Source organism: Anastrepha ludens, chromosome 6, assembly GCF_028408465.1.
Source record: "Anastrepha ludens isolate Willacy chromosome 6, idAnaLude1.1, whole genome shotgun sequence".
Classification (NCBI taxonomy): domain Eukaryota; kingdom Metazoa; phylum Arthropoda; class Insecta; order Diptera; family Tephritidae; genus Anastrepha; species Anastrepha ludens.
The window spans coordinates 47,371,697-47,393,909 of NC_071502.1; the positions used below are offsets into that span (position 1 = coordinate 47,371,697).

General features: G+C 36.4%; 1 protein-coding gene across 1 annotated transcript in view; it reads right to left on the bottom strand.

Annotated features, from left to right (window-relative positions):
• Positions 1–16,969: 16,969 nt before the first annotated feature.
• The window catches only part of LOC128867045 (uncharacterized), a 34,373-nt gene continuing 29,129 nt past the window's right edge, over positions 16,970–22,213 (bottom strand). The window contains exons 7-9 of the mRNA XM_054108136.1: positions 17,546–18,459; positions 17,268–17,412; positions 16,970–17,199 (exon numbers count right to left, since the gene is read on the bottom strand). Coding sequence (XP_053964111.1) covers positions 17,078–17,199; positions 17,268–17,412; positions 17,546–18,459 — 1,181 coding nt within the window. The 3' untranslated portion in view covers positions 16,970–17,077. The remainder of the gene's footprint in view (positions 17,200–17,267; positions 17,413–17,545; positions 18,460–22,213) is intronic.

The following is a 22,213-nucleotide window of genomic DNA, read 5'->3' on the forward strand; positions in this document are numbered from 1 at the left end:
CTGATTTGTAGAAGGGCATCCGGAGTATTGCCGAAGTTCGGTTTTTCGAGCCTGCGCCTTATGAGGCAGATGTGTGGCGATACCTTTCGGGACTTGGGCCTAGTTTGGCTGCCTTATGAGGCGCAAATTTGAAATGCGGTCTGCCTTATTTGCGCCTAATCACCGCCTTACTAAAATTTCTAGTCGGGAAGCTGACACCAAACAGCGGACCTACGACAGGCTGCCATCTGCACAGACTCGAAATATTGTCCAATGACTTTTGTCGATTCTGTAATCAATCTTAAGAAACACCATTACGCTTGCTTCTACTAGAATGCGATGTCATAGTGGGAAGAAAAAAACGCATATACTCTCAATCCATCCCAACTCCATTCTAGGTTTATTGGGGGAAGTGGAGTCTGCATAAAGAGCAGAGGCACAAAAATCGTATGCGCGGAGTACTAACCTACATTTTACTGTATTATTTCTGTTATTTAATGAGTCCAATACTGATGCATTTAGAACGTTATATGTGTTAAGTCAGCGCGTGACGAGGTTCCACGCTCTCATTAAATATCTTCATGAGAAATTGGTTATAGTTTGGAGGTTCAATCATTCTCGGTGGTTGTTCGGAACTATTTGAATACACAATACCCTGCAAGTTTAACACCATTCAAACTTTTCTTTAACTCCCCCTATGCCAGTTGTGGAAATGTTTTTCGTACAAAAACCTCCTCGGATCTTAGTAAACTTGTCACAGTTCTCTCTTAGAGTTTAAGAGTTGTTTTATTTGCCATGTTATCCCATCTTATCACATTTTTCCCCTCCAGAATTACCGGCCCTTCGCAATGTCGAATGTCGAACATTGCCCCTGCGACAGGCAGGGCACTAATAACTCATTTACGATTATTCGCGAAATCATACGCATGATTGCCTATCAACTCAAATAATTTCTTGACCATCCCCTAACCATGGATTTTGGTGTTGAAATATCACAAGTTGTAGAAACTTTGTTTTCTAATAGCGGCCACTCCATAGCAGGCAATGACAATCTCTTGGTGCACATCTGCCATAAAAAAGCGTCTCATACAAAAACCCACTGCCATTCGTGCGCGACCTAAATCTTTAGTTCCCTGCATTTGTAGGGGCCCAACGCAGCTCACGCTAAAGAATAAAGGAGAAGCTAGGCAAAACACTTCATGCAGAATGTAAGCGCCAAATGAAATTTAAAATTTGTATGCGATTTATCTAGCAATAAATCGAAATTGGCTAAATAAAAATATATAGATAAATATTTAAACCCGACTTCTGAACAACTTAAATTTACTTGACACCCATTTAGTATTTTGTTAAAAAAAAAAAACAAATCCAGTGACTCATAATGCATTGCAATCCATTCATAAATACATACATATCTACATATGTGCAAACAAAATTCATTACATTTTTACATATAAACTTATATATCTACATAGTGCCAACCTAATTCATCGAATGTCAACTTTTATTGCCGAATTGGAGCGTTTTCATAACCAGAACTGTGTATCATAAAACTCAAATATCAAATAAATAAATAAATGCATATATACATACAGGTATATACTCATACATAAATACATACCCACATACTGCTGTATATAAAACAAAATAGCAGCAAAAAGAAATGTACCGATATTAGAAAGAAACGGCAATAATAAATAATAAAGTTAAAAGTGAACAATTCGCCACAGTGGGTCGGTGCCTGCTCTCTCACCGACACACCAATGTCGACGACGGTGGCACCAACAACACTGTTGTAGCTTGAGCTGATGGTGGCGGTTAGGGCGAAGCTGCCTCTACTGGCTTTTGCATTGGTCGCGCATAATTTGTGATTTACGTTAGTTGATTGTAATCGACAATAAGCCAGCGAAAACTTGCAATAAAAAAAACACGAAAATCAGTAAAAATTTCGAAAAATAAATTAAAAGTTGAATGTGAAAAATCATAAAAATTGAATTTTTAAATTGCAGAATTACAAAACAAAAAAAACAAAGCACTTGGATCTCAAAATCTCAATCAGTGCGAAAATCGTTGGCAACAAAAATCTTAAAAAATGCCAAATGTAAAAAATGATACAAATCACTTGGAATTAATAAATTTTGTGTGTGTCGAAAATAAAAATTATGGGCTACAAAGGCATCTACCTACCTACGAACATTCAAACATAATTCCACTGAAGTCATTAAGTTTATTATACCCATATATTTGTGCATGGAAATGTGTCAATTGTGTGACATAATTTTGCATTTCAAATCTGTTGAATAATCGAAACCGCTGAATAAGAGAATTTCCAGTTATTTTAGCATTTATACAAATTTTGCAGAGGTATAAAAATTATCAAATGGCTTAAGTGATTTAGATTTACAAATGCACGTGAAAAAAAAGAAGCAAGAAGCATACATTGAAAATTAAATATAAATACTTGAAGTGAAGTGTAGTGATAAAAATAAATAAAATAATTATTTTGTGTAATAACAACAACTAACTACTGGATTCCTGACAACATAAATATACAGGTTTTGAGAATGGATAATAGACCGCAGAAAACTATGGAGCTAGAAAGGTAAGTTCGCATAATTTGTTGATTATTTAGACGCGATTCTGCAGAGAGCCAAAATCACCTAATAAAATAGAACAAAAATGATATGATATCTCTATGGATTTTCTTCAAGAAGAAGCTCTTCATATATTTGTAGAGGAAAACTTCTTAAATTCTTCAAAAAGATATCTTAGCAAAATTATCAGAGATTCTCTTTGATATATCTATAGGGGTTTCATATATTACCGATAAGATGTTCTTATTACTGTGGGCAAAAAGTAAGGTGAATTTGGTTGTAAAATTAAAACTTTTTATTTATTCTTGTAAATCAATTTCATCCCCTTCAAAATAATCCCCTCTCGATGAAATCCACTTATGTCAACGATTTTTCCAATCCCCGAAACATACCAAATAGTCCATTTCCGGTATAGCCATCAGCACCTTCTTCGATTCAGCTTTTATCTCCTCAATCGACTCGAAGCGCGTTCCCCGGAGTGGTCTCTTGAGTTTTGGGAATAGCCAGAAGTCACACGGAGCCAAATCAGGTGAATACGGTGGTTGCGGAACGATATGCGTGGAATTTTTGGCGAAATGGTCACGAAGAACGAGTGCAGTGTGAGACGGTGCATTATCGTGATGCAAAAACCTAGAGTTGTTGGCCCATAATTCTGGTCTTTTTAGACGAATTGCTTCACGTAAACGACGCATAACGCGCAAATAATATTCCTTTGGCCAGGTGGAAGAAATTCATAGTGCACCACACCACGAAAATCGAAAAAAAAACTGTCATCATGACCTTTATTATTGAACGACTTTGACGTGCTCTTTTCGGTCTGGCCTCGCCTTGAGCACGATATTCGCTTGATTGGTCGGTTGTTTCAGGGTCGTAAGCATAAATCCAAGTCTCATCTCCCGTAATGATGCATTTGAGCTTGTCCTGATAGTCTGAAAGCATTGTTTCACACACATCAACGCGACGACTTTTTTCCAAGAAATTGAGAATTTTCGGTACCAAACGAGATTTGACTTTTCGTAGGTTCAAATGGTCATTCAAAACGGTTTTCGCAGATGCTTCTGATATTCCGATCATATCAGTAAGGTTTTTAACAGTCAACTGACGATTTTTGAGCACTAACTCCTTCACTTTATTGACGTGTTGGTCATCTGTTGACGTCGATGGTCGTCCGGAGCGCTCCAAGTCATCAACACTTTCTCGACCCTCTTTGAAGTCTTTGTACCACTTATAAACATTTTTCTGGACATGGTCGAATCAAAAAATGCCTTCTGCAACATGCTAAACATTTGCGCAGCCGAAATTTCATTCCGCAAACAAAATTTGATGGCACTTCTCTGCTCAATCAAATCAGACATTGTAAAAATCGAAAAATGCACTCTGGTAAACACAAGCGTAAATATATTACTGATGAAATTTACATGAAAGTTGGCCCAGATGTTATTAACAGTGCTGCCAACTCATGAAAAAAATAACTAGAACGAAATTTTAATGCCGCGAAGTTTGACAAATAAATTCATCTTACTTTTTGCCCACAGTAGTATATTACCGATAAATGTTCTTATTAATAGATCCAGAGAGATATCACAAGTTATTGAGAAGATAATCTTATTGATATTTTCGAAGAGATATCTTTCAAATATTAAATGGAGCACCTTTTATTTATTTAACCCTATAGATACCTAACCAAAAAATTAAATTTCAGTTTATTTATAAAATAATATGGTTTATTTATTCTTATGCAAACATTATTATTACGTATTATTATAAATACAAATATTTTTTTGTTTTGAATACATTTAGTGCCAATATTTTTTCAACCTTAATAAGTCCATTATTTAGGTCATACAAATATGTAGGTGGCCCATCTAGTTCTTTAAAGTTTATTATTTTATATACATTACTGGAATTGCCTATTAAGCCTAGAGAGATAACCCTATTGGAAGTTTCGGAGAAGATAACCATACGTCTGTGGGACGTATCATAGTTTTTCTTTATGGTGACAATATTTTTTGAAATAATAGGTCTATTTATAAGTTCGTGCGGTTTTACAACAGATGGCGTAACTTGATTATTATTCCATCGATCCACATTTCCAAACATTCATTGGAGAGCTACTGTCGTAAGGCACAAACGTCAGTATAAGTTTTTTATTTGAAGCGTAAACAACAATATTTTTACCACACTTGAAAATGTCGAATTTCGTGCCAAATAATGTGTTTTTGCGGGGAATTCTTCTTCATTATTTTAATATGAAGAAAAAAGCAGCCGAAAGTCATCGTATCTTGGTGGAAGTTTATGGTGAGCATGCTCTATCTGAGCGAACGTGCCAGAAGTGGTTTGCACGCTTTAAAAGTGGTGATTTTGGCTTGGAAGACGAAGAACGCGAGGGTGCGCCGCCAAAGTTCATGGATACCGAATTGGAGGAATTGCTCGATCAAGATCCGGCTCAAACGCAAGAAGAGGTTGCAAAAACTTTGGGAGTTGATCAATCAACCATTTCCAAACGTTTAAAAGCCATGGGAATGATCCGAAAGGTAGGCCATTGGGTGCCGTATGAATTGAAGCCAAGAGACGTTGAACGCCGTTTTATGGCATGCGAACAACTGCTTCAACGGCACAAAAGAAAGGGTTTTTGCATCGAATTGTGACTGGCGATGAAAAGTGGGTCCATTACGACAATCCAAAACGTCGGGCAACGTATGGATACCCTGGCCATGCTTCAACATCGACGTCGGCGCAGAATATTCATGGCCTGAAGGTTATGCTGTGTATCTGGTGGGACCAGCTGGGTGTTGTGTATTATGAGCTACTGAAACCGAATGAAACGATTACGGGGGATGTCTACCGACGACAATTGATGCGTTTGAGCCGAGCACTGCGAGAAAAACGGCCGCAATACGCCGATAGACACGACAAAGTTATTTTGCAACATGACAATGCTCGGCCACATGTTGCACAAGTGGTCAAAACATACTTAGAAACGCTCAAATGGGATGTCCTACCCCACCCGCCGTATAGTCCAGACCTTGCGCCATCCGATTACTATCTCTTCCGATCGATGCAACATGGCCTGGCTGACCAGCACTTCCGTAATTACGATGAAGTCAAAAAATGGATCGATTCGTGGATTGCGGCAAAACCGACCGAATTTTTCACAAAGGGAATCCGTGAATTGCCAGAAAGATGGGAAAAAGTAGTAGTAAGCGATGGACAATATTTTGAATATTAAATTTGTAACCATTTTACGTCAATAAAGTTTCAAATTTCGAAAAAAAACCGCACGAACTTATTCATAGTCCTATTATTTTTTGCCTTTTTGTACTGTCGTTGGTTCTTTATATATTTCCTTATTTTTTAAATGCATTTTTGGAGAAACTTTTTTTTATTATGTAAGAAAAATCACATTTTCAGTATTATAAACAAAATAAACAAAAAAAAACAAGTATTTTGTAAAAGGAACTGCCGTTTTCTTTAAGACTAAAATGAACACATTTCTTTCGCTTTTTAAGCTTATTTAGATATAACATTTATGATAAATAAAAAAAAATATTAAGTATGGTCAAATCAGGTACAAGTTTTGCACACTTCATTTTTATGTTCCCCGCATATAGGCTTAATACATTTTACACATACCATTTTAGACATACGCCTTATTTTTGAGGGGCAATAGGAACAGTATCTTTTTTTCTTTGGTTCATGTTCTTCTCTGCCTCCCTTATTGTCTTTTCCAACCTGTTGAGGCAATGCATTTTTTATATTTCGCTTCAAAGCGTGACTCAAACTAGGGGTCTCCAAGCGCCTTTCCATCCATGGCGATGTCAACGAACTGGATAAAGTTTTCATAAAGTTTCTTCGACCAGACCGTTTTTGGTTTCGAGACTGCAGGTTGTGGCAATAAATAACGTATGAATTTACAAAAGCTATGTTGAGCAGTCCGTAAAATATTGCCATAGGCCAACGGTTAGTTTTCCTTGAGCACGACATTATTGAACACATTTGGTCGATTGTGTCGGCTCCTCCTTTTGTTTGGTTATAATACAAAATCATGACTGGCTTACCACTACTTTCATCGATACTGCCTTTTTCGTTGCAGGATGAGAGCATGAATACCATTTTAGAAGGCTTTGGTATATAGGACAAAAGCGTTAAAGGTCCATCATAACAAAATCTGGTACTTCCAACCTCTCGCGATCGTGAATTTTTCATTAATTCCGGAATTTCGCGTTTATTGGACCTTATAGTTCCCACCAAAGTCAATTTGTACGACACTTTTAACAAGTTCTTTGCCAGTGGAACTGACGTAAACCAGTTGTCACAAGTAATATTGCGAAAAGTCCCATGTATTGGTTTGGATAATTCCTTCACGTAATATTCCCCCAAAGGGACGTTGTTAGTATTAGTCGATTTTCCTAGGTATGGAATGGCATTGAACATATATTTTGTGGCACTGTCGCAAATCATTACAACTTTGATCCCATATTTATTGGGAACGTACATCTTAAATGGACATCGGCCACGAAATCCCATGGTTTGCATTGCTCAATGAACATATGCCTCACTTTTCTGACATGCAAAAACCGGTCATTAGGTTGAACAGAAGGTCGCAATGCTTTGTCATCCATTCGCAGGCATCGAATCAAAAATTTAAACCTATCGCGACTCATAGCTGAAGTATTTAGCGTTCCACTGTAGGTATTATCAAATATTTCATCGGTTGCCAGATGGTTATCTTTTAACGCAGCTGTCCAAACGAGAATTCCAATCAGAACGCGGAGTTCGTGTTCACTTGTATCCCTATAAGTTGCTGTCGTCATTCCATTTTTACGTTTCAGGGATATTTCCACATTTGTCCATTTTACAATTTCCAGAATAATATCGTCGGTAAAAAATGCATTGAAGCAGGAAAGGGACTCAAGCAATGATTTACATTGTCTAGTAGGACCTCTTGCCGTTCGAACAATGTTGGATAAAGAAACTCTGCCAACGTTTTTACCTTTCGACGTTGTCCAGCAGTACTTACTTTTGCTTCTAATAGTAGGTTCAGAAAACGTAAGAATACGGCTATCTGAAGAAGAAACACAATTGGAAGATCCTGTAACTTGGTCCTCCAATAAAGCTGTGTTCATATCACGATCTTCACTGGCGACTTCGTCATCTTCGACATCGCTCTAAACATCATCTTCAAATAATTCATTTTCTGTTTCACTGTTATCAGATGATTCCGGATCGTCCGATAAACCTTGCAAATACGTACTTATTTCAGTGTCATTTAAGCATCCATTTCGGGCCATTGTTCTTGGTTTAACTGATGAAAAAACGAAATCACGATCAAAACAAATTTATTCAAATTGAGTGTAAAAGTCACACAAAAGCTAACCATACGTCTCCGAGACGTATGCGATCGCCAAAACTCAAAAAGTATCGAAATTACCACAACAAAATAACCACCACCGGCAAGCTACTGTAGACGACTGACAAAAATAAAAACAGCAACGTGGTACTAAAACATTCGAGAGAGGGAGAGCGAAAAATTAAAAAAAGCATACGTCTCTCAGACGTAGGTTATCTCTCTAGGGTTAAATACGATTGATATTTTTGTGAAAAACTTATATTTTCCCATTTTTTTACGCAAAGCGTGACATTATTATTTTTTACTAAAAAAATAACTATTTCATAAATATTTATATTATCGCTGTGAGAGACTGTCGCTATATGACCAATGTGAAATGCGATGCCTTGAAAAATAAATCCATTTGTTGTTGTTTTATACAAGTTTAAATCAGACACTAATGAAGATAAGTATGTACTATTTTCTTGTTTAATATTTTCAATACTTCTAAATATATATTCTTCTTGAAAAAAATTGTTTTTCAATAAATAATTTGCGAAGCTCAGCGGAGATTTAATAGCCAGAGTTAGTGAAATGTTTGTTCTAGAGGAAATGTTTCTGGCATATTCTTTATGCAGTTGGTGTGCAGCCTCAAATCTAAATGGCCATAAGTATTTCAAGAATGGCCATAAGTATTTCAAGAATGGCCATAAGTATTTCCATTTTATACCATCGCAACAAATATAAAATTCGGAAACACACGTAATATCACTTCCAACTGCAATGATTCTGGGTTGACATTTCTCTCTTCTTTCAGCAAATTGATTAATAATGTCCATAACTTTATGTTGAATATCATTCGTTGCTGCTACGAGAGTGACAAAATCATTTTACGCATCGGCTATAGTAGGTTTGCCGGTTTTATTAAGGCGCTGAAGAGGCAGTAATGCATGCAGAAGAATTGTGGTAATGCAATATTTAGTATCTATACAAATAATAATTAAAATAAATTGGAGCAATTAAGATGAAACCAAATACTAACCATTTGAAATATCCTTGTTGTATAGATGCTTTAAATATAAATTTCTGGAAGGGCGGTCCTTTATTTCTTTTTCAAAAATGTCCAATATGCCCTTACAAAACGATTTCAATTTTAGAAATCATAAGTTTCCCTTGCCTGGGTAAAAGCTTTCAGAATCTATTTCGATCTAGTGAAGAAATGAATAAAATTTTATAAATATAAAAAAAGTACTTAGTAGCAGATACTTACGAGATCATAACCATTGTGGTCACTATACCGTGGCCAATCCTTAAAGATGGCATCTAAGGTGGAAGCGTTTTTTCTAATTTCTGCAACCCCAGTCTTCCATGTGACTTTCCAGTAGATACGTTATCACCTGTTCCCATGGACTGCAGTTGTGATGTAGCCAACACTTTCGTTCTATAGTTTCCGAATTACACTGAAAAATGAGCACTTTGGTCCACACTATTTGCTTGTTAAACTGAAACTGAATATATAATAAGCAATTTCTACTTGCATGGAAATAAAAAAGGAATGCAAGGAACCGTTATGTTGTGCTACATAAGTAAGCATTTCACTGACATGAATATATTTACATACGCACAACATAGATTCATGTATGCCAATTAGGGGGCGTCCATAAATTACGTGAGGTGTTTTTTTATTTTTCTATACCTCCCTCCCCCCCTGGTGAGATGTCGTGAGATTTTATTCAACCCCCTCCCCCATCCCCCAATCTCACGTGAGATTTTTCAAAATGTGGGTTTCTTATGTAAACGCGTTGGATTGTTATTGTAAAAAGAGAAAAAAAAAATTTGCTTCGTGCTTTTATTTACAATTAGTTAAGACTTGTTATCAATATTGCTGAGAATTATAAGTGTAATAAAAATTTAACAATAGAAGACTTAAATCGTAACTACTGCGATTAAAAAAAGAATATCTACTCTAATTCAGTCCATGGAGAATCATGCGCGGTTTCAAGAAAGACTATTGGGACCAACATGGCCATATGATTTTCAGTAAAATCATCTGCTCCTTCAACTTCGTTCTAATCTAGCCACTCTAAGCCGTTGACGCGCACAGTAACTCATTAGCTCGTCTTGTGACAATCCGTGAGGGTCGCACTTTGCGGAACATACGCGCTTGCTTAGCTGGTGCAATGTGAGCTGCTCGCCTGTGCTCTGCAGCTCTTGTGATAGATGCAAAGTAAATACCGCATGTACTGCAGCATCTTTTCTCTAAATTATCACGTATACTTGGGCAATAGAGTTCATAAGGCGTGCTGATGAAGGCATTCAGCGGTTGAATCGGTAGGCGTATTCGAAATGGAGCGAATGACTTTCCGTCATGTTCTTTAAAGTCCGAAATTGTCAAACGTCCATCAACCTGAGTGATAGGGTATGGAGGTGGCAGAAAACGGTCGTGAAGAATCATATGCAGATCACTCCGGCGTGCGCTGCAGCACTTAGGTCAAGCTCCATATGCAGCTTAGCAATCTGTTTCTTCATAGTATCTTATGCTGGAGTGGGACAGCATGACAATGATCCAAAGCACACTTCACGGTTAGTAAAGCGTTGGCTTTTGGATCAAAATATTGATGTTTTGGACTGGCCACCGCAAAGTCCTGATCTTAACCCAATTGAGAACTTATGGGCAATTGTGAAACGAGATCTCAAGGACAAAAGTCCGAGAAATAATAATGAATTGTTTCAATTGGTGCAGCGAAGCTGGGAGAGCATATCTGTTGAAAGATGACAAAATTTAATACGAAGCTTGCCGAGAAGTCTGCAAAATGTTAAAAAAAATAAGGGTTACCCCACAAAATATTACAATTATGCTAATTTTGTTGAACTTTTTGAAGATATTTTTAAGTTTTCCTTGTCGTTTCTAATTATTTGACCAAGATGAATTTGTGTTTAGTATTAAGTTTATTTTTTTGTTTGTTTAGGATTGTAGTAGTGGTGAACATTTTTTAAACTGAAAGACTACTTGTTTTTGTATTATTTCTAATATAAAAAAATTATGTGGCGAAATAAATTTTAAAATTATATTAGTAAAATGAAATGCTGCTATCTCGGTTCTAATTATAAGGCCACCACTGTACGTTAGATGGTGTAGTGTTCGACATAGCTTCACCCACATCATCGCTGATCACAAGAAGCTGATTTTGAATTATGTGAAAACAGTGAAGGAAATGACCGCGCTAATATTTTGTAGTTATGATTTTAGCATATTTTATCAAGAATTTCACTGTTTCAGTTTTTTTTTATGCTATTAATTGTAACAATAAACTTTATATAAAAAAAAGTATTTTCTCAAAAAAATATATATTTAACCTACCTTTTGAAGGAATGCTAAAGTAGACCGAACTTTTCTCTCAGTGGATTCCCTGAGAAGCCGTTCAATCTCATGTTTAATGTGATGTATTAACTCTTCTTTTTTCGGGAATTTTTGCTTCGCAGTATTTCATAATTTTATCACATCGTCGTGGCAGGACTTCTTCGCCTTATAGACGTATCTTTTGACGTATGCGTTATAAAAATCTTGATAACTCATTTTAAATTAGTAAGAGCATGAACTGAGTCGAGTAAAACATTTACAAGAATAAACAAAGAAGGTTGGAACCTGTCCGTGTGTCGCTGCCACTCAACTCGTACGCTCTTGTTCATTGAGTCACACGTTCGGCTGATAGTGGCGTGAAAACAAACGACGGGCTACACTGTACCGTAAATTCAGATTAAATTGAGCTATTTGGTATAAAACAAATATGGTGGTGTGACAGTAGTAATGTACACATAATGTCGAAGTATGAAAAAAATTATTTTCTTCCGAACGAATTAGTGAATGATCTTAATCATACTACGATTACGCTTACGATTAAATCTTAAGCATGTACAATCTGGATAATGGACCAAAAATTGCGTGATATTTGCCGAGACCCTCCCTCTCTCCAACGTAAGATTAGATGAGATTTGACTCGACTCCCTCCCCCCTTAAACATCTCACGTAATTTATGTATGCCCCCTTACTAGAAAATACGAAACAAAACATGTTGAGTTTTGCAAACAGAGAGTTAAGTTTCAAAAATCTAACTAATAAGTTTTCTTTATAAAAATATTCATAAAGATACCTACAAAAAATAAGAAGTTTTCTCTCATTTCATTTTTTCCCATTTTTTCTCAGAAATTTTGAAAGGAAATGAGAAGATTTTCGTATAAATAGCACGTTCAAAAAGAATTGCTACAAAATTAAGGAGAAATTGCACTTAATAATATCAATAAGAACTTCTTAATCAAACCAAAGAGAATTCCACATGATATATTTTTCGTTTCACACGTTTTGACTACCCCTGAGTCCAAAAACTGCTCATGAAGACAATCTTATTAATTTTATTAGATACTTTTTGCTCTGTGTGGTTGCAAGCGCATTCTACAGGCTCTCTCAGCTTTGAGAGTTTGTTTTTTTGTAATTTCATACTCCAGAATGTCATAACTGTTTTGTTGGCATGCACTGGATTTATGAATATTTGTGACACTTTATTTATTTCTCATTTAATTTTAATAATTTCTTTTTATGAAAATATAGTTTATTCTCCTACAAATCGATATATTCAAGTTTCAGATTTTGTGGGAATCTCTTCCAATATTCAAAAAATCCCTCCAAATTTTTAATCAAACTATTTCGAAAAATTTCTGGTACGCAGTTTAGTAGTCCCTTACATTTTTGCATAATAAATTAGAAGTACAAGTCAAATAAATCATCAAATTTGTTTCTGTATACTTTTTTTACTAAATAAAGAAAATGACTTTGAGTGATGGCTGGTCTATATTTTGACCTTTAAGCGCTCCACTGCTTGTCTGTTTGTTCTATTGCAACTGTCTGAACTCACAAATGTCAATTATGACAGCCGTATGACGTCAAAAATTATAAATTTTCCGATAAGGCGATTAGTTTTATGCCACCTTGTATACGTTTCAAGTTGCTCAAAAATCTCTTTTATTTTTGACAATTTTTCTTTACTGGTGATTTTGTGTATTTTATCCATGCACGAGTGCACGAAATTTTATTGGTTTTTTTTTGCAAGCTGCGGTGTGCCATTGTCGGCTACTAACAGAGTAGGTAGTAAGAGAAGCTGTTGTATGACCAAAATGCCTTTAGTTTGCTTGTACCTGCCGCTATTAGAAAAAAAAACGTTTCCTTTCATCTTAATACTTCATGACAAGTAAATGCGAGGTGTGTTCAAAAAATAAGGTGAATTTTAAATTTTCAGAAAAAATATTATATTTAAACCTTCGTTCAATAATGTGTGTGACTAATTAATTAAAACACATTTTTTTGCCAAAATTCTTTTTTATTCATTAACTAGTCCTCTTTTAGGGAGATACAATCATTCCAACGCTTTTCCAATCTTTCGATACCGCCTTTGTAAAACGATTTTTCTTTGCCTTCAAAATAGGCCTCAGTTTCGGCGATTACTTCATGATTTGAGCCAAATCTCTTACCACGGAGCTTCTTTTTGAGGTCTGCGAAGAGCCAGTAGTCGCTGGGGGCCAACTCTGGAGAATACGGTGGATGGGGAAGCAATTCGAAGCTCAATTCGTTCAACTTTGCCATCGTTTTCATTGATTTGTGACACGGTGCATTGCTTGGTGGAACAACACTTTTTTCTTTGCCATATGAGGCCGTTTCTTTGCGATTTCGTCTTTCAAACGCTCCAATAACGCTATATAATAGTCGCTGTTGATGGTCTGCCCCTTCTGGAGATAGTCGATGAATATTATTCCATGCGCATCCCAAAATACAGACGCCATAATCTTGCCAGCCGACTGCTTTTTGGTCGCTTTGGGCGGCTTTCACCGGCTGCATGCCACTCAGCAGACTGCCGATTTGACTCTGGAGTGAAATGGTGGATCCATGTTTCATCCATTGTGATGTACCGATGCAAAAACTCCGACTTATTGCGCGTAAACATGTCCAAACAGCTCTTTGAATCATCGATTCGTTGTTGTTTTTGCTCCGGTGTGAGCAAACGCGGCACCCATTTGGAAAACACCTTTTTCATACCCAAATGTTCGTGTATTATGGTGTGTACACTGCCTGCTGATGTCTTTAGAATGTCAGCAATCTCCCTCACTTTCACTTTACGGTCGGAATAATGATTTTCAGTGTTTTTTCAACGTTTTCCGGAATAACAGCGTCATTTGGCCTTCCAGTACCAATACCATACCAATAACAAATGCTTCTTTTCGATGGAGCAGAGCCCCAATAATGTTTTTCAAGCCATTCCTGGCATTGAACAGTATTTTTTTTCATTAAAAAACAATGATAAATCAGCACACGGAATTGCTTTGAATTCATTTTTTTTTAACTCAAAAGTAGCGTCACTTAAAGCACTGTAACTTGTAAACAAATGGTCGGATTAACATATGATTTTGACAGTAAGCCTAAAAAGGTTGCCAACTTTCAAAAAAAATATTGATTTAGTACTAGTGCCGCCATCTATGTGTCAGTCACACACATTATTGAACGTCCTGGAATTTACTTATCAATTTCTTTTTTACCTTTTTCAAAGGTGCCCCCCTCAAATGTAATAAATTTGTGCCAGCGCACTTTTTGGTATATTCTTGAGCTCTCTCAGCGCGATTCGGTTTTTATCTCCCCAATCGTCACAAAACGCCGTCCTTTCATGGATCTCTGCCCTCGTGGGAACGGAAAAAAGTCGCAGGGGGCCAAATCGGGTGTATACGGTGGCTGAGGCATGATGACGGTGTTGTTTTTCGCCAAATAATCTCTTATAAGCAGAGATGAGTGAGCAGGTGCATCCTCATCAAGCAAAAGCCATTAATTTTTTTTCCACAATTCTGTGCGTTTTTCCGTATTGCTTCACGGCGCATAACTTCAAGGTAATACTCTTTATTTACCGTACGAGCTTGGGGTAAGAACTCCTGATGCACTACGCCATGGTAATCGAAGAAAATAGTGAGCAAAACCTTGACATTTAATCGATCTTGGGGAGATTTTTTTGGTCTTGGCTCTCCTGGACTCTTCCATTGGGACGATTGGGTTTTGGTTTTGATATCATAACGAGTACACCTGAGTAGTATATAACGATTATATCCATGTTGTGTCACTAGTTATAACCCTTTTAAGCAAATCTGGATCATCGTTGACGTCATTCAACAATTCCTGGGCGATGCTCATGCGACGTTGTTTTTTGTGAAAATTCAGCAATTTTGGAACGAACTTTGCTGTCACACGTTTCATGACTATAATTTCCGAAAATATTGCATGGCATGAGCCTACCGATATGCCGACATCCTAAGCAACTTTTTTAATTGTGATTCGACGATTCTCCATAACAATTTTCTGAACTTTCTGAACTTCTGCTAAAGCTTCCAGAGCAAGCGACGTCATTCACATCTTCTCGACCTTCTGTGAAAAGCTTGTACCACTTGTAAACATTTGTTTGACTCAGTGTAGTCTCACCCTATGCCACTACCATCATTTAAAGTCTTTTTGAGCTCTTAATTCCATTTTTACACAGAATTTTATGCAACCTCTTTGATCCATTTTTTTCGATAGTAGAAAATCACCGAACACGCAAAACACCTGTCTTATTTATGCCTCTCACAAGCAAACTAAACATGGTATATTACTAAAACCGTGAACAACATAAAAAAAAAATAATAATAATCGAAAGTCGAATGTACGTAAACGCAAAATTTGAAAATTCACCTTATTTTTTTAAAATACCTCGTACTATGAGATCCGGTCATACACACAAAAACCACTGGATCTTAAAGTATACAGACAGCTTATCAACGTCATTCTTCGAAAGTCCTTTACCAATATCATGAACTTTCACTCTCCGCATGTCTCCAACTTATGCACTCTCGCTCTCCGATCCATTCTAGGCGAAGAGCTTTAACTGTCTCGTGAGACCTACATATCCAGAATTGACGCAGATATACTTAACGTGAAGATACCCCACATGACACTAACCTCCTGTTCACACGCCCACTAACCTACGCATCTAAGAGCGATTTCCCTCTAGTCCCGTCTGTCGAACCAGAATGCTTGCTAACCCTACCATTCAATGAGATAGACGGCAACGATCGATGACTTTACTGCTATACTAGGCATAATTTGGCAAACTGCTACAACAACAAAAAACTGCATCTAAATTAAGCTAAATATATTTTTTTAATGGGCGTCACTACAGAATTTAAATCACTTCATTCGAGATTTCGAAAACGGCAACACGGTTTTACGCAAATAATGGCATTGCCACAATTAGTACTGTGGGAAAATGCAGCTACATACTTAACAGTTGAAGAGCAACTGAAGACCTGAAAGTTCATCACCTCTTCATGTCTAAATATATGTACTGATAAGATGGTGAACTATGCAGTTTATTTCAATGGAAGGCGATAGCTCTCTAGCCAATCATATGCCAGTTGGTAAGGTGGATACTTCCCTCTATCATTCAAGCTTTCAGTTTTTTTAGTTAATTCATAGTAAAAATCACAGTTTTCAGATTTGAACGAACTAATTAAATAATATTTAATTTTTTTAATTCTTTGATTTATTGTAAAAAAAAACATCCCAAATTTTTTATTCAAATAATATATAAAAAATAATTTGGAAACTCCAGCTTTCTTTGGGATTTTAAGAGCAAAAGATTTTTAAAGAAATGCTTCAGATATCATTAAAGTCCAGGTATCCTATCAAATATATACAAAAATGAGCAAGGAAATTTATAAAAAATAAATTGAATTTTATTTGGTTTTATGTACAAATATAATTAATAAAATTAAAAAACCCTAATTTTCTAAAAAATCTCTACATTTTGGTCGATATACAGTTTTTTATTTCGGAAGTTTACAGTTAAAAAAAAAATAAACATCTGGCATCACTGGCTACCACATTCTGTTTTTGTGTATGTTGTCGAAGATTTTTCAATTAGAACCGACAAATAACGCCTTCTTGATTTTGTTATACCAAACAAAAAAATTATAATTATAGTCAAAGTAAATCACTCCCAAATGCGATGACTGGCTTTATTGGAATTTTTTTTATAATTCTATTAATGCCTTTTTTATTGTAACCTTTCAAAGTTTAACATTAATGTTTGCTTTCCGACTTCAATCTGTCTTAAACGTTGAATGTGACATGACCTATAAATATGATCGAGTCCTCGTGTTTGATAGCAAACACAAATGGATGATCCACTTCGAATGATTTCGGACGCGAGAATGACAAAAAGCTCTTCAGGCCTAAAAATGTCAGAAATTCGTAAATAAATTGGTAGGAAAATATGTTTACTCGAAAATATAAAACTTGCCTCCAGATTCCAGAGACTGTACTGAACCATCTTCGGTCACCTCCACATATGCCTTGTGGTTGGCGCTATTGATGTAATGGCTCACGAACATGCGATACATATGACCGAAATCGCCTTGTCGGCTAAACATAGTCGATACGCCAAGCTGAAAGAATCATATTATCTTTCTATTAAATGTTACATGTAAATTGTATCCGTTATTAGTTAACTAAAAATGCATCTACTTAAATGCTCCATTCTCTGTGCTTGCTTTCTTTCCACCCCAAAGTTTCACTCACCTTCGCGAATGGCTGTTCCAGACTGACACCAAATTCGAAACCAAATTTCGGCAATCGTACCTCAACTTTTTGCGAGCTCAAACGACTATCCACGAGCCCAACCAAATTCTTGCCCATCAAACGCTGCACCAGACTAGACAAACCGTTCATTTGGTTCGGCAACAGCACAAGCATTGAATATTCAATATTTTGATAGGGTAGCTCGATCACCTTTGCATCCAGCTCATTTACTTCGCCATAGCGGAAATTATTCACTGTCCACATCATATCCACATTCACCGAACGTCGACCACCAGAAGAGAATTCGCGTCGCTCAGTTTTGCTCGCCTTGAAAGCGTTCAACCAAGGTGCACTATATGCTATACCATTTACCATTACACCCTCAGTCAGATCGTTCAATTGTTGCGGCTGCAGAATATTGGTGACTTTATTTAGGGTTTTTTGTTCTACCTCTTTGTTAATGCGATCGGCTGTGCGCTTGTTGTAGGGTGGATGAAAGTCTGCCGTTTCGAGATCGGAGTCGAAGCTGCGTCGAGCAATATCTCTGAAATTGGCTTTGAATTCTAAATTCTCGTTTATGTAGATTTTATTGAATAAACGTAAATTGTTGCTGCGCGTGAAAGCATTTTGAAAAGTGCTGAAACGACGCACCACTTCATCGGAATTAGCTGAGCCGAGACGTAGGCCCGCCTGAATTTCAGTTGCAGTGCGACCTTTGGCGCCGTAAAAGGCCAAGGCCATAGCCGTCTGTATGGCTGCAGGTGAGATCACAACATTCTCACCCAAATGATCCAGAGCTATGATTTGATAAATGTCGGCAGCGAAGAGATTGCGTTCAGTTGTTTCGCCTTGGTTGCCTACTGTGGCAGCAGAGGCGGGCAGGTAACTGCCCAGCGTGGCCAATGCGGTTAAAACTGTGAATAATTTTATTTGGTGCTTATTGAGCTTTGATTTGTGAGCAATTATTATATTATTGTTTTTGTTTTTTTTACTCTACTTACATAACAGGGCTTTCATGCTGTGCCTGTTTGAATTTGAGATTTGATAGTGGTGATTAAGGTTTCAGCTGCGATCGGTTGTTATGCTAAATTACGACTAAATACTTGGCACAGTTTTTTCTCGCACTACTGCCGTACATTTTTAATTCGCCAAAGAATTAGACTACAACGATCGCCTATTAGCATAAGAAAAAACTGTACACTGAGAAAAATATTTTTAACACCGTAAATAAATATAAATATATACATGGAAACGGTTTTTAAATCAGTCAAAAGCAGTTCAGAACTTAAATCTATAAATTTACCAGATTTGAAAATCTCCCAATCCACATTGTGGAAAGTTTTGCGTAAAAATGTATAGATTTTATTGAAAGATCGAAAAAATTGGTTTCGGTCGCTGCACGACATTGTGTTCTATTATTCAACCTTAAATTAATTAAATTAACTTCATTCATTCATTCAATTAACTTCAGGCAGCATATCTGTTATTCTATGTTTTACTTTAGTATAAAATTGTTATGCCTCCGTCGAAAAACTCGATATATGATAATATTAACTGCTTTCGATTCACCAACCACCTAGCGATTAGTGAATGAAACGAAAAAATCTCTGTGATTCAACGTTGGATATGATTTGGCAGCACTGCATTATCTTCATTTTGACAAATTGTTATCTAATAACATTGCTTTTCAAAGTGCATAACTTGAAAGTATGCAACAAGATTTGATCCCGTCGTAAGGCGCTCAATCCTCTTTTCACCACGTGCCGTTCAAACTGTTATGCGACTTCATTGCTTTTCATTGCCTCAAGTATGCAAAGAAAGAACCTACACTTGGAAGCACTGGGCTAAGTATGCCGCTTGTAAGCGACTATAAGCAAAGCCGCTTGATTATCGTTAACCCCTTGTTGCTTCACTACAAATTTTTCACTTGACGAGCAGAGAAGTTGTGACTTGTCATATTCGCGCCGCCAAAAAAAAAACCAAACTGGCAGTTTTCAGTGATTTTTTCTGCTTTCTCAACGACTTAGAAACATTTTTTTTATTACCACAGATCAGCACAAATATATACATAGGAGTCGGCTTGAAACTGTAGCTCCCTCCATATGTGGAACAACATCAAGACGCACACCACAAATTGGGAGAGGAGCTCGGCGAAACACCCAGAAAGGGTGTACGCGCCAATTATTTATATATATGTATATATAATAAACTGCCCAAAAGTTAGCCTCATTTTAAGACAAAAAAGGTGAATAAATTCCCAAATTCATAACCAATCGAAGGCGATAAGTTTGGAGTAGAAAAATATTTACGTTCTTGCACTTTCATTTTTGCCTTTGGGGGCCTTTTCTCATTCTAAAGCACTCTTTACTCTGTTTTTTTTTTTCATAAATAAATATTTTGCGATTCTATTGTGGTCACGATGGAGAGAATAATAAGATGGCACCAATTGTGGTACCATTACTTTGATCTCAGCGAATTTGACAATATCAGCTGATTTTCGTGACGTCGCACTGGTGCAATTGGTGATCAGTGGGAGCAGACTAACATTTTCATAAGTAGATTTAGCATATGTTTTGTTCTCTAGCCTTGGAGTTTTAGTTCTTCTTTCTGACATTTCTTTAACTTTTTTTAATTAAAATGTAATATTTATATTTATGTAAATATAAATTTAAAAAAAATAGTTCAATAATTCATTCTGTTCTATTTAGCTTAACTTTTTTATCAACTGGTCATATTGTCGGCGATTGCGATTGTTGTTGGTGTTGGTGATCATTTCTTTGCTTTATTTACATTTGTTTCTAAGATGTTTGTTCTTCTTCTTCTTCGAGCAGTCTCTCGCAACTGCAGTGTTGCCGAGTTTTGGATACAGAAAAGCACTAAAATGTCGATTTAAAGAAAAAGAAATACTCAATTTTCCTTGAATTACTTAAAGAACTTTGTATGCGTGAAAAATTGTCTTAGTTATATGCGTTTTTTTTTAAATAAATGTGTTATGGTTATGTACGACAAACTATATGGAAAATCAGAGTTTTAAAAATCTATCTATGTATTTAAAACTTATGTTAAGAGGATTTCTTTAAACAAAGGCTGAAAAATACTTGTTGAGGTTATGTTTCAGGTTATGTATTGTAACAAGGTAGGACGATATGGTTTTTCAAGTATTATCTGGTAATCTTTTTTTACTATGACTACACTTCTATGGCTTTAATTCGTATTCAGTCAATTCGAGGGCTTTTCAAAACTTATACAAAGATTTTAAAGAAGAGTCGGTGGAAGAAGATCCAATATTCATGCATAACTTTAAAGGCGAAAAAACTAAGATTTGCACTTTCAAAACATCAATTTTTTCAATAGCAGTGAAATCTGCTCAGCATAAACTTCAAATGCCTTTTAGCCGCTTTTTTAATATATGATTTGCTTTTTAACTCAGAATTTTTGTAGCTTTAAATTAAAAAAGGAAACAAACACCCAACTCACAATTTCTTCGCATTTTGTGTATAAGAGGGTAGGCAACACTGCACAACTACACTAATGTGACGTCGCGCACTCTCTGATAGGTGCAATCTTTTTTCTGTCATTCCTGCATTGTGATCATAAGCGCTTCTAACAGATATTAGACTATTACAAAGTGATCACTAGTTCTCGATAAAAAATTTGAATTTTTTAATTCGCCGCACTTTTCATACTTCAGCATAGGTATAAGCATTTGTTCACAGTGTACACTCTCTCACTGATACGCAGTATACTAGGCTATTTACGAAATTAATTATCAACTTTGTCTAAGCGACGGAGAAGAGCTTGCTTAGTATGATTGTGTGTATATTTATATGTATGTGAGTAATTGCTTATGTACAGGGTCCGGCACTCGAAGTGTAACCAACTTCAGACCGCTCGCGCAGCTGATGCACGGGCATCAGTTAGTTGATTAAGTGGCAGTCCCGAGTATTGTTTAAAAGCGCACGGAAGCATTTTGCAGAGAGTAAACGCGAACAAATAAAATCACTAATGAATTTCAAAGTGTGATTGCATTATATTTGACTGGAAAATTACAACCAACGATTGTTCGTGAGTTCGAGCACCTTAGAGTAAATAAGGTTTTTGTTTATCACACTCGTTACAATGAACCTGGTAGCATCGCAAAACGTCATGGAAGTGCTCGTCAAAAGACTGCAATGTCGCGAGAAATGGTTCAAAAAGTGAAGAAGCGACTTGAGCGAAATCCCTGACGAAGTGTCAACAAAATGGCGAAAGAACTGAAAATATCTAGCCGCAGCATCCACCGCATACTGAAAAATAATCTTAAAGTCAAGCCTTACAAGATCCAAAATACCTGCAAGTCACATTCGTGCAGCTTGCGATTCGTTTCTGGACCGTCTCAAGGCCACAGTCAAGGCAAAAGGTGGTCATATCGAGCAAAAGTAAATTGATTCTTAATTTTGTATTATTTTCACACATTTTTTACTTTAAATTGAATACAAGTTACTTTCCAGACTAAATTTATGGCCTTTTTAATTGGTTACACTTCGAGTGCCGTACCCTGTAAGTGTGTAAGTAAGTACGTGAAATTTGTCTATGATTAATGCAATTTTCTCTAAAAGAAATAAACAAACAAGTAAACAAACGAACACACACATTTACATACCTACAAAACCAAGGCCTTGTATATAT